Genomic DNA, 13,413 nt, shown 5'->3' on the forward strand with positions numbered 1-13,413 from the left:
CAGTCTTAGTAACCTCCAAAAAAAAAAAAAAAGAATCACCTGGGAAGCTTCTTTAAATGCCAATGTTGGGTCTGACGCCCCAGCGGCCCAATTTAATTGGTCTGGCCGGATTTCTGGCATTGGAATTTTTAAAAATCCTCAGGTACTTTTAATGTCATCCCTCTCTCTAGTCCACCTGCCAACGACCACCCCTTTTAACAAGTGCCAGCACAGAGGTCCAAAAAAAAATACTAAATAACTTGACCTAAAGACTGTACCTTCAAATAACTGCAAAAACAGTAACAAAAGCACGCACACACACACACACATACACACACACACACAAATCACATTTAATAGGACACCTTCGTTTTCCCAGAATATGCATGTGAGCACCCGTTCTTTTTCTTAGAAAGTGAAGCCACGGAGAGCTCAAGGACTGGGGAGCAGCAGAGTGTGGTGCAGTGAGTCCCAAATTTGATCACATCACGATCCCCTGGGGGGGGGGTGTTGCAACACAGATGGCTGGGCCCATCCCCAGAGTCTCAGGTTTGGGGTGAGGGGGAAAATAATGAAGATTTCTAACAAGTTCCCAGGGGACGGGGCTGCTGCTCCTGCTGCTGCTGGTCCCGGGACCACACTAGTGCAGAGCTTAGGCCACAGAATCTCCCCGCCTTGATTAAGACCCAGTTCTGCTCCTGACAACTGGTCGGAAAATGGGGCCAATGATCTTAGTTTGGGTTTATCACAACCATCAAGCGAGTATGATAAACACAAAGCCTTTAGAACAGTGTCTCAATTAATAGCTGCCTAATAAATAATAGCCATTATCACTCATTCATTCATTCAGTCATTTTACAATTATTAATTGAGAGCTCCCTGTGAGCCAGGCAGTGTTCCAGGCACCAGGGGCACAGCGGTGAATAAGTGAAAGCCTAGCCTTTCAATGAGCTTATAGTCCACTGTAGAGGCACACAATGACCCTGTAAATACACAATATGCCAGAATTGCTACATTCCCAGCAAACCGAACAGCAGGTGCACACAGAGTTTTAGGAGAACTTGATCCAGTCATGTTCGCATCTTCCAGCTCAAGGAAACGGTGGCATCGTGTTTCTGATTCCAAGGCCCCTTAGCAAGATGGCTCTTACCATGGGTGCTGAATAAGCCCAGGTTATGGCGTGTTAGCCGGGGTTCTCCACAGAAATAGAACCAACAGAAAAAATGTATGTGTAGATTTAAAAATATATTTCTATATTCTATGTTATACAATAAACATATTATGACTCCATAACATTGTAGGTTAATAAGAATGATAAATACTAAGTATTTTATTTATTCATTTTTATATAAATATTTATATTATACATTATAGGGATTGGCTCACTCGGTTACGGAGGCCAAGACCTCCCACCATCTGCCATCTGCGAGCCGAAGACCCAGGAAGGGGGGAGGGGGTAATTTAGCCTGATTCCAAAAGCCTGAGAATCAAGAGCACAGGTGTCCCAGGGCAGAAGATGGATGTCCCAGCTCAAAAAGAGAGCAAGTGCACCCTTTGTCTTAGATCTTTGCTTAGTCTACCAATTCAAATGCCCATCTCCTCCAGAAACACCCTCAGAGACACGCCCCCCAAATCACACAAAAAATTAACCCTCACGGGCACAGTCACACCCGCCAATTCTTTAGGTTTTGTTTGAGAGGAAACATTTGAAACAAGAACAGGGTGAGTGGAGAGGGTGTTAGAAGGGAGGGAAAGAGAAGGCGGCAATGTGTGGGATGCTTTACATGTGTTATTTCATTTAATCCTCACAATCATTTCAGGGTGGGTATTGGGGGAGGAGGAGAGGAAGCAACCTGCCTATGCTAAGCAAAAAAAGTGGCAGGCTGATTAGAGTTGGCCTGGGAGGAGGCAGGAAGTAGGGGCATAGTCATACCACAAGCCACACCTGACCCCCCGTCTACTGAATCCCCAGGCAGGTCCCGGGGTTCCCACTGTCCATCCACTCTGTTCCTAAAGCAAGTGACAATGATGTAATGAGATGCAAGGAGCAGCTACTTCTGAACCAGAACACCATGACCCCAGGCCAAAGTCATTTCCCAACATTGTCTTTCTCCACGTGTAAATAACAAAAACTTTATTAAGGGTGCGATAAACATTCTTTGCTGGGAAATACAGACCAGCAAACTAGAAGAAAATAAAGGTGGTTTATAATTCCCCTCACCTAAGACAAAAATACCCTAAAATTTTGATAGCAACTCCCCCCCCCTTATCTTCAAATCATATAGGGACCCAATTCTCTATGCCTATTAACTGGCCCTTTCCAATTACACATATTAACCTAACTGGAAGTCTGTTTAACTAATTAATTAATTGTTTTCACACTGGATTTGTTTCTGGAGGTTGGATCTCCAGATTTTGGGGGGTGGGGACATGAACTTGGGACAGTATGAAATTGTGCTTGTACGGATTTGCTTTTGTATTCGGAGTACTCACCTCACTGTTTTGGGGCCAAGAGGTTTTCGAGCCTTTTTTCATATGGCATCTATATTCAAGAACTGGCGTGGCATTTGGAGATTTTTCCTCCGGATTTTTTAGCGCTGGCCGCTTTCTGTTCCTCTGAACAGCAAGTGTTTGAACTTTGGCGATACCTGTGATGGGCTTTGGCCGTAAGACTTTAATTTGTAACGGTGACTGGCGGTTGCAGGGGTGGCCTTGCTTCTTCTCCCCGCTGCCCCTGTCACGGGGCTCAGAAGACTCAGCACCGCTGGGTAGAAGTGAGCGCAAGGGAAGCTGACGGCCCGCGCTTCACAGTAACCAGGCAACCGGCGCCTTAGCAACAGAAAGGGGCGAACCTTAAAGAGGAAGTCGGAAGCCGCAGCTAAATCTCGCGAGAGGTGGTTTTGCGCGCGAACATTAAGTGCGGGGGTCCCAGGGTTGGAGCTGTGCAGATTCCGGGGGCACTTGACCGCACTGCGGATCCAGACTCGGTCATCACCCCGCCATGGAAACCTCAGCGCACAGGCAGCAGCAGCCCTCGGCGTCCAAGATCAGGAACCTGCCCTGGTAGGAGGAGGCCCCGCTGCAGCGCCGGCTGCCACGGGGAAGGGGGGTTGGCCGGGTGGGCGGCCCGAGCGGAGCCACAGAGGTTGGCCTCGACAACCCCCCAACTCCTCAGTCCCATCCCCCTCCGTTCTTATGACTTTTGCCAGATCTTCCCTTCCACCCCGCCCCCGTTCTTTTTACGTTAGGGGCGGCGAGCTGTCTTCGCAACTGGGTGACAGCCCCCGATCCTGCCTCTTCTGACATTGCATTGGCTCCTGTGCCAAAATGTCCTCTTCGCTCTTGCCAAAATCTTCAATGCGATCATTGGTCAAATTCCAAACTAAACTAATGATAATAACACTCTCTGGCTAACTTTTATTTCAATAGCCTTCTGTTAGATTAGCAGGCACCCTATTATTAGATGTTTGATCTTTACAAAGACCCTAGGAAACAGGTATTGTTATCCCGATTTTACAATTGGAGTAATGCAGCCAATAGCCTAAATGACTTGTATAATAAGATCCAGAACGAGAAACTAGGTTCGGATTTGAACTAAAGTCTTCGGAATTCGGAGCTTGTACTTTTAACCATTTACTTCTACGCCATGTCCTAATGATGTTTTAAAGACTGATGGGATTTGGCTTGATTTCCAAAAACTCCCCAGTTGTTCTTGTCTAATAATAATTTGTTTTTGTTGTTGTAAAAATATGTAACAATCAGTTTATAGTTGTAAGCATCCTAAAATGTACAGTTCAGGGCCATGAAGCGGGTTCATTGTGCAACCATCCCACTCTATAATTCCAAAAGTTTTCATCATTCCAAATGGAAACCACACACCCACCGGCAGTCACTTCCTATCCCCCCCTCTCTTAGCCCCTGACGACCACTAATTTGCTTTCTGTCTTTGAATTTGCCTTTTCTGCATATTTCATAAGAGGACAGTCAATACATGGCCCTTTGTGACTGGCTTATTTTCACTTACCATGTGTTCAAGGTTCATCCATATTATAGTGCTTATCACTCCTTCTCCTGGCTGAATAATATTCCATTGTATGGATATACCACCACTCATCTGTTTCTGTATACTTGGATATGAGTTTGACTTTGAAGTCACTTTGAAATAACAGGTGCCCATCCTGGTTGAGATTATAGGCAGATAGCTGGAAAAGTGCAATTACAGTTTACCAACCTCAGCATTATGGACATTTGGGCCAGATACTTAGTTGCGGGGGAGGGGTCAAGGGGCTGTCCTGTGCATTGAAGGATCTTTAGCAACATCCCTGGTGCCTACCCTCTAGATGCCAGTAGCAACCTCCACCCAACTGCGACAACTGGAAATGTCTCCAGGTGTGGCCAGATGTTCCCTGGAGGAAAAAATTGCCCCTGGTTGAGAACACTGATCTTTTTTCAAACGCAAAGGGTTTTGTTTCTCTTCCTCCTTTAGTTAGGGTATGACAGGATTCTCCTGTGTATAACAAAATGTTCTTGTATTTATATGTGGTGTAATCCATGCTAAATTGTATTTCAGGGTTGAAAAATACCGGCCACAGACACTGAATGATCTCATTTCTCATCAGGACATTTTGAGTACCAGTAAGCATCCTTGTGCCAGTTGCTGTTATCCTTATTGAAGGACCTGTATAAATCTCTTGGTGATGCTGTCTTGGCTGAGTAGTAACTCTGAAGACTCTGATTGAGCTTTATGGAATGTTGCTGTAAAAGTTGGGTCCCTTGGGTTTTTTATTCCTGCATCTGCCTCTGATTTAAACATAAAGTTGCAGTGCCTTCAGCCCAACTCCAGGGCCCACAGTGAATGAGGCAACTCGCAGAAACTGATGGTGTCTCTCTCTTCCTAATGTCTCTTTCTTCCTAATCTTCAGTTCAAAAATTTATCAGTGAAGACCGATTGCCACACCTGCTTCTCTATGGCCCTCCGGGGACAGGAAAGACGTCCACCATTCTGGCCTGTGCAAAACAGCTGTACAAAGACAAAGAGTTCAGCTCTATGGTCTTGGAGGTAATTAGGAGGATTATTCTGACTCGACAAAGGCCTGCAGTCTCTTTTAGTTCTGCTAGTTTCGTTTTACTTTACAATTAAGTTGTCCTGCTGGTGGTCGGGGAAGCAGCAGGCATAAAATGAGATATTTCAATTCACCTTTTTCCTATAATTGACTTCTGTCTGGATTGGCATTCGCTCGCTGTGGGGCTGGGTATTTTTCTTTGCTGTTGCCAACTTGTACCCAACACTCGGTGGTCACACAGTGAGTGGTCACTCAGTTGCTGGGTGTCCCCCATGTGCCCCTCCAGATGGCATCTCCACATTGCTGCATCCGGTTCCTGTCCTGGAAGGCTGAGCTTTATAGCAAGCTCTCTTGCCCTCTGGCCCTTGGTTAGGTTTGGCCAATAGGGGCCTTGGCAGGAGTGGGGGCAGGGGAGGAGAATGATGCCTGGTCCTGCCCTGGGGGGCCACCATAGGCTGACAACATCCCCATCTACAGGGCACATCCCATTGCCTGCTCCAGGTGGCAATGCCGCTCCCCCATGAACCCCTTAAAACTTGGGGCTGGTAATGGGCCCCAGTAGTCTCTGAGGTACTGCAGTTATTGCATAGCCCTTGTGGTTTCTCCATATCCCACCAGCACCTTTGAAAATAGTTCTTTACCTAATTCGCTTCCAAGTACTGAATTTGAGTACACCATCCGTTTACTGCTAGGACTCGACTAATATACTTAGATTACAAAATTCTAAGTATTGTTGATTGCAAGAAAAAATTTATTTTTTTGTTCCAGATCTTAGAACCTTGCTGATATACATGTTCTTACCTCAATGTATTAAAAACTTGGTAACTTCTGGGTTGCTTTATGTTATGGTAGCTAAACTTAGCATCATTCTGCTCATGTTAGAGGTGTCGTTCACTGAGACCAGGCCAATGAATTATTCCTCCAGAGTATGTCAGTGATTGTCCTCAAAAGAGGAGAGGAATACCAGTTTTTTGCTTTCAGAATGTAATGATCTAGTGAGTTATGAGTTTTAAATACAAATGTGATCTTGCTTTTTTAATAGTGATTATCTCTTAGCTGTCATTAGACTTGGAGACCTAGCTTGCTGAGCCAGATTGATAAAAAGGTACATTAATTCACAAACATGGACACCAACATGTTTTTTATTTATTCCGGCTTCTCTCTTCCTCATTTAGCTGAATGCTTCAGATGACCGAGGAATAGATATCGTTCGGGGACCAATCCTGAGTTTTGCTAGCACAAGGACAATATTTAAGTAAGAAATATTTGCATAATTCCTCTCCCTAGAGGTTTTGATCATTGAGCTCATAGCGCTTTTTTTAAATTCTCCCCTATGCCGGTTTGTAAAGGGGAAGAAAAATGACTGTCAAAAGCAGCCATGAAAAAGAGAGAAAGTGCAGGGATGGTGGTAAAAAAAAAAGTTAAAATGCAAATATTAAAATAAAATATTATCAAAGTCTATATCAACAAGGTCTTTGGGGAAGCATTAACTTCATTGCATTAGTTAACTGAGGACTGATTACATCCTAAGAGCTAGTTTGAGTTGAGGCAAAAATGAATTGAGATCAGGATGGATAACTAGGATAGTGGTTAAAAAAAAAAAGATAAAAAGACAGGCATCAGGGAAGGTGGTGGAGAAAAAACAGCACTAGAGAAATACAGTACTGTTTGGAAGAAATATGAAGGTGCCAGAGACTGTAACAGAAACACAGGAATCAGACTTCAGGCCCCTTGAAGAGTTGAAGGACCGACGGGGACAGTTCCTCTGCTGTGACCACCAACAGCTGCTTTGGTCAGAGTTCTAGGAGAAGTGGACTCGGAAACAGGGCCCGATGGCCCAAATGAGAAGCTGTAGGTTCGGGCCTGGAAGTTGAAGTGATGAAGAAATCTTAAGACGGTACTGTTTGTTTTCCTAGGAAAGGCTTTAAACTAGTGATACTGGATGAAGCTGATGCCATGACTCAAGATGCCCAGAATGCCTTGAGGAGAGGTAGGAAGAGCTGTTCAATACAGAGGATTCATGGTAAGAGTGAGCTGGCTGATGAGCACGCCAGGAGAATTAGGAATTTTGGACGTAGGACGTGGCTGATTTCATTTTCATTCATGTCTGGCTCAGAGAAATCTCTGTGTACCTTTTTCCATGTATCCCACCCGATAATCTAGGCAGAATGTGTCCATTTGGGGGACTTCCCCTTTCAGCAGCTTAGAGACAGACAGAGGCGCTGCTGGGACTTCCAGTGTTTCATTCTCTTCAGCTGGCTTCAATTTCAGGGTTGGGAATTTCGTATCATTTCATGAAGGTTATGGAAAGCCCTTCATTCCTGAACTGCTGGATAGACCGCTGTGCTATTGGTACCCTTAGATACAAAATAGCCACGAAAGTTCCAGAAATTTAGTCATACCCAGAAAGTACATAATTTGGCAGGAGAATATTCCGTGGTTTGTCTGTCTTAAGAGGCCTGGGGCAGTTAATTTCTTTGAAAGGACATTCATAATCTCATCAAGACTCTGAGGTAATCAGCTGAAAGAAAAGGATGATCTTTAGGAATTCTGGGGAAAAGGAGTAGCTTGTGGCCAATGTTTAAAATCGGGAGGAGGAGGACAGAGTATCTTCGGGTTCTGGCTTTGGCAGGCTTTCTTTAGCATCTTGTTCTGCAGAGCAACTGCCAGTCCAGGCAGATGCCTGTGCAGAAACACTGGGTACCTACGGGATCACACTGGCCTCGTAAGCATCTCTGAGTTTGGGCTGTTACTCTCTTTCATGCTCTAACGCTTTGAGACAAGGTCCGCCGGAAGTCTGCAAAAGCCACACCTCTGCCCACCTGGTAGAAGGTGGAGCATCATCCTGCCAAATACATTGTATCAAAAGGACAGGAATAGCCCTGGCTGGTGTGGCTCAGTGGATTGAGTGCTGGCTTGCAAACCAAAGGGTTGGCAGTTCGATTCCCAGGCGGGGCATATACCAGGGTTGTGGGGCAGGTCCTCAGTAGGGGGCATGCATGCAAGGCAAGCACACGTTGATGTTTCTCTGCCTTTCTTTCTCTCTTCCCCTCTCTAAATAAAATCTTAAAAAAAAATAAGGACAGGAATACTGTATTTCATATTTCAATGGAATGGGATGGCACACAGGAATCATGGTGAATCTTAAAGAAGCAGCTCATAAAATCCCGTGGAGGTGACATGTTGGTGGACTTTTGGAAAGAGAGTGGGTGATCCCCAGTCCTGACCACCCTCTCTATGACCACCCTCTCTAGTTAGGGTAGCATCCCCACTTGTTTGCATTCTTAAATTCTTGTTACATTCTTTTTTTTTTTAATTTTTTTTTTTAGATTTTTTATTTATTTATCTTTAGAGGGGAAGGAGAGAGGGAGAGAAACATCAATGTATGGTTGCCTTTCGTGCGTCCCCTGCTGGGAGTTGGCCTGCAGGGAACCAGCCTGCAACCCAGGCATGTGCCCTGACTGGGAATTGAACCTCGATCCTCTGGTTCGAAGGCTCGTGCTCAATCCACTGAGCTATGCCAGCCAGGGCCTCTTGTTACATTCTTGTTCCCTGCACCATTCACAAGGCCATAGAAAAGTTTAGGATTTCTTGGTCCTTGGATGAATCAGAATGGAGATGAGGTGGTTTTCTTTCCTTTTGCCAGTGATTGAGAAATTTACCGAAAACACCAGATTTTGCCTCATCTGTAACTATCTGTCAAAGATCATCCCCGCCTTGCAGTCTCGCTGTACGAGGTTCCGATTCGGTCCCCTGACTCCTGAACTCATGGTTCCACGCCTGGAACACGTTGTAGAAGAAGAGAAGTAAGTATATTGAAAAGCAGGAAAGGTAGGGGTCTTGGGAACTGCGTGTGGTGTAAATAGGGCTCTGGGGTGACTGGGTGGTTTACATTTAAAGGTGCTGTTTGTCAGTGACCTGAGTAGGGTGCCTAGAATCGGGGTTTGTTAGCTGTTGTCATTTCTCTGGTGTGTCACGAATGCTCTTCGTCAGTCATTTGAGCCTTCTCCTTCCATCCCCCTCCCCTGGAAGCTGTCCCAGTTTCCTCCCCTTCTTTTGTCATTGGAAACTGCATGCTGTTAAGTCCCTCTGCCAAGATGGGTCTAGCCTTTTTTTTTGACTGGAAGGGCAGGTACCGAGATTACATTCTGCGTAATCAGACGCTGACAAGTAACTAGCCTGAACTGCCGCTTGTTTGAAAGGCGGTGCTTTGGCTCCGTGCTCACACACCTCATCAGTGCTCTTTCCTCTCCAGAAAACGTACCTCAGCCATTTGCTCACATAGCAGTGCGTGGTCCACAGTGAGCATCTTTCTAGACTTTGAATGGGCTGTGACTACTGATGTGAAGCCATCAGCCCAGAATTCCAGAGTGAATCCTAGATCCTGTAGATCCGGAGAGCACTGTTAACTCCGTCCCCCCACCCCACCCTTTTTCTTTTTTGTTTCAAAACCTTAATCATTCCAGGCCATCTTGTTCCCTTGGTGAATGCTTGGGCTCTTCTGGGCCTCTCAATCCGTTTGTTGTCTTTCAGAATCGATATAAGTGAGGATGGGATGAAAGCACTTGTGACTCTTTCCAGTGGAGATATGCGACGGGCCCTGAACATTCTGCAGGTACGATGCTAATCTCAAGTCATTGCTTCGGAATAGTGCTTCAAAAAATGTGTAAGGAACAGTACCACCAATCTGTAAATCCCGTAATCTAGAACTGGCGAGACCCTGATCTCAACATGTGTCCAAGACCCCTCCCACCCCTTTGTGTTTTGATTCATTGAAAGAATAACTTGTTGCAGACCAGGGAGAGATGGGGAAGGATTCTGCAGCTGTAACAGGCCGACAGACAGCAGCCTCTTCTCATGAGGCCAACCCGCTCAGTGTAAATAGACAGGGTTCGAGCCCTTCAGTACCCTTGTAATGCTGCTGTCTGCCGGCACTGCCACCTCGGCAGTTTCCTCCCGACCTGCCTGCAACTCAGCAGCCGCTGTGACTGCCACTGTGATTCTCTCCGTCTGCACAGAGCACCAACATGGCCTTTGGGAAAGTGACAGAGGAGACCGTGTACACCTGCACAGGGCACCCGCTCAAGTCAGACATCGCCAACATTCTGGACTGGATGTTGAACCAAGACTTCACCACAGCCTACAGAAGTATCCTCCCTTGTGTCCTGGCAACAGTGCTTTCCTGAACTTGACCCCAGGAGCTGCAGCTAGCCCCTACACCCGACAGGCAGAACAGTTGGGTGTGCGTGACTGTGGTCAGCTTGCTGGAGGGGTACAGTGGCTGTGGGTGGAGTGGATACTTGTCTTTAATGCCCCAGAATTCTTCCTGACGGGTTCTGACCTAGGGACAACTTGAGGGCACTTGACTCCCAGATGGAAGAGAGGCAGTCTTTTTCCTGTGGTCCCTGTAACTGGTTTTGCTGTGAGATTATAAGCGAGGTGTACTGATGTAAAGCCTTCTGGGAAATGCATTTCGTCCTGTTCTCTACTAGAGATACAGCTGTTTTAGTAAGCTCTTATTGAAGATGAAAGCAAGAATTGGAGTTCTACATGTGCAGTTTCCGATGGAAAGAAACAACTGCTGAGGTTAGAGACCCTACTTCTAAAGTCACTCACCAGGGTTCGGACTCAAATTCTCCGCAGTGTGCTTGTTCTAGAACTTGTTCCCTTTGCCTTGACCTCTCCTCTGCAGATATCATGGAGCTGAAAACTCTGAAGGGGTTGGCACTGCACGATATCCTGACAGAGATACACTTGTTTGTGCACCGAGGTAACCTGTGCTGTTCCCTCGTGGAGAAACTGCGGGGAAGGTGGCATGCTGTGTGGTTAGGGTGCTTAGAGAGGGAACTTGAGGTTCCATTTTTGAAGAAACAGAAATGAAGTATAAACCTAACTCATTTTTAGTTCTGGCTTGTTATTTAAAACTTCATTCCAAAAATACTCTTTGAACCCCTAGAACTGCCGGGGAGAGAGTGGAAAGTAAATCCCGAAGGCTAATTCCTTCCAGGGCCCGTATTTTATAGCAACAAGTAGTGGATTTTAATTCACATTCTAAAAGAGTATTTTCCCAAAAAAGTAGGGGGGGGGACCAGATCTATCTTGTAAACGAAAGCAGTCTTAACTAAACCGTCTGAAGTTCCGCACCAGGTCATTATCTTCTCCAGAGACTTGATTCTCGAGTCCTGGCAGCGCGGGGGCACCACTCCCCAGACCACTTCGGTTGGCTTTTTCTGGGAGAGCCCGGCACCAGTATTTCTCAAGTTTTCCAGGTGATCTGTTGTGCAGCATTTCGGAGCAGCTCTTTCTTCCACAACAGTCAACTGCACAGACAGTTGGGTCCGTGAAGGTGGTTTTGCTGGTGCCTTTATAGGCCTCTGGCCAGTGTGGGAACTTCTGCCCAAGAACATGGTTGGTTGTCTCAAGCCCAGTTCTGCACTTTGATTGTGAAAGCTGAGCGTAACATGACTTTTAGAAATCAGTAGTTTTTAAAATTGGGACAACTTTTACATTAACTTACATGGCTACCCAGTTGCTAAAAGAGCGGTGAAGATTCTTCCACGTGCTTAGGATCACTTTGGAATCTGGGGGTGGGGTGTGTGTGTGTGTGTGTGTGTGTGGCTACACTGAAGACTCAGAATTGATGGATAAAGAAGACAAAAACCTATCCAATTTTTACTTCCTTAGAGGCGTGGCATCTAGTCATCTGAGGCTGCAAAGTGTTATCCATCTGATTTTTAAGCTCATACTTGTCCTGCTGGCGGGGGGGGGGGGGGCTGCTGTGTATATATTTTTTTAATAGTAGGGAATGACAGACCTCACTCATTTGGTTTTGTTTTTCCCCCAGTTGACTTTCCATCTTCCGTCCGAATACATTTATTGACCAAAATGGCAGAAATTGAGTGAGTACTTATTTCCCAATTTTAGTTCTTTTCCTCCTTTTTTCTGTGTAGTGGTTGGTTTCTAATTCTTGGTCTAAATCATTCCTATATAGTAGTACAATCTAGTTTTTGGTGGGATTAATGAATGAAACTTGGGGAAAGGTGTGAGATGCTTAAAGAACATGAATAAACACAAGGACGGGTATAACTCAAATTACATATCTCAGTTAAGACTTCAACGGCTTGGTCCACATTGGTTCTGGAAATGCTTTTGTTATTTGGGATGCATGCCTCAGTTCAGACCTCCAGGTCTCTTGGGGACAGTCAGCTACCAGCTGTTAAGGCATTTTGGCATACTCAAGTATATTAGAGGGAAAAGTAAACTCAACTTTCCACTTTGCCCAGTTCAGTGAAGTTATTAGCCCCCAGTGAAGCTGGTGGCTGTCATTTAAGTAGGCAAAAGCACTGGGTTCAAAATAAGACTGTCAAAATAGACCAACTTTAATTTGCCCTCATTGGCTTTCAGATACACAAATTAAGTAACTTCTTATCACTACGTTAGGAATATTGTGATTTTGCCCTTAATGGCTTAATCACTTAAAAGGTCGAAAGACAAACGGCAGAGTCCTGCTTTATGACTACACCACAGAACCAGGTAAAGTAACCAAACTTCCCAGTGAACTAAGAGGAAGTAAAGTGTTTAGGGCAGAGAAGAAAATGTTAGGGGACACATACAAGATTGATGTCCAAGATAAATTTTTATTACCTCCTATCCTCCAGATTTTCAGTCTTTTGTTCTCTTGTCTAAGGGTTGCTTGCTGTCTGATATTCTCTGTTCTTCCCTTTTGGTTTCTTTTAGGTACCGACTGTCTGTTGGCACCAATGAGAAGATTCAGCTGAGTTCTCTCATTGCAGCTTTTCAAGTCACCAGAGACCTGATTGTCACAGAGGCCTAGATGCTGACATAGGATCATTTGCTACAATTCCGAGGCCCAGCAGTGACTAGCGAACAGGGGACTTGGTTATGAGACGAACTCCCATGTGGGGTCAGATGTACATAAAGTACCTTGTTTGTGGCTGTCTGAAGCAGAGATGTACAAAAAATTTTAACATAACAACTGTCTTATTGCACTGCCCACTTGTGTTTTATAGGAAGGAAAAAAAGCAAACACCTTCAACCTTCAGGCTTTTCCCCTTTAGTTGCTCGGATGACAGGAAGGTAGCCTACCTCATTTTATTTCGCGGACACTAAAGCTTTCAAGTCTACATGGTCTACGCCTTCCAAGTCAAGATAAACAGAACATCTCCAAAATCAAGTATCACCTGTGACCTTGTCCGTGTATCTCCTTTTAGGGTAGATGTTAACACATTTCTGGCCAAAACTATTACACTCATAAAATAAACTCAATTCTCATACTCTGAAAACTGGTCTTTATTTCTCCTCTTCAAGGAGAGGAGTTACGAGCAGGTTCCTCACTGTGAGTAGACAGTAA

General features: G+C 45.2%; 1 protein-coding gene and 1 long non-coding RNA gene across 4 annotated transcripts in view; one reads left to right on the top strand and one right to left on the bottom strand.

The window, feature by feature from the left end:
• Positions 1-2,880, bottom strand: part of LOC118991154 (uncharacterized) — an 18,098-nt gene extending 15,218 nt beyond the window's left edge. For both annotated transcript variants that reach the window (XR_005067364.1, XR_005067363.1), the window contains exon 1: positions 2,473-2,880. This is a non-coding gene — a long non-coding RNA (uncharacterized LOC118991154). The remainder of the gene's footprint in view (positions 1-2,472) is intronic.
• On the top strand, positions 2,878-13,345 carry RFC5 (replication factor C subunit 5). Of its 2 annotated transcripts, XM_037052204.1 has the most exons (11): positions 2,878-3,042; positions 4,550-4,614; positions 4,902-5,038; positions 6,218-6,297; positions 6,959-7,032; positions 8,689-8,848; positions 9,576-9,657; positions 10,061-10,190; positions 10,735-10,812; positions 11,887-11,941; positions 12,780-13,345. In XM_037052204.1, the coding sequence occupies exons 1-11, from the start codon at positions 2,981-2,983 to the stop codon at positions 12,874-12,876; spliced, it is 1,020 nt and encodes a 339-aa protein (XP_036908099.1). In that variant the 5' UTR covers positions 2,878-2,980; the 3' UTR covers positions 12,877-13,345. The 2 variants fall into 2 exon arrangements, with proteins under 2 accessions (XP_036908099.1, XP_036908100.1); XM_037052205.1 differs by lacking the exons at positions 2,878-3,042; positions 4,550-4,614 and adding an exon at positions 4,630-4,736.
• The last annotated feature ends 68 nt before the right edge of the window (positions 13,346-13,413 follow it).

Source organism: Sturnira hondurensis, unplaced genomic scaffold (genome assembly GCF_014824575.4).
Source record: "Sturnira hondurensis isolate 20B ecotype Veracruz unplaced genomic scaffold, ASM1482457v3 Scaffold0007406, whole genome shotgun sequence".
NCBI classification, from domain to species: domain Eukaryota; kingdom Metazoa; phylum Chordata; class Mammalia; order Chiroptera; family Phyllostomidae; genus Sturnira; species Sturnira hondurensis.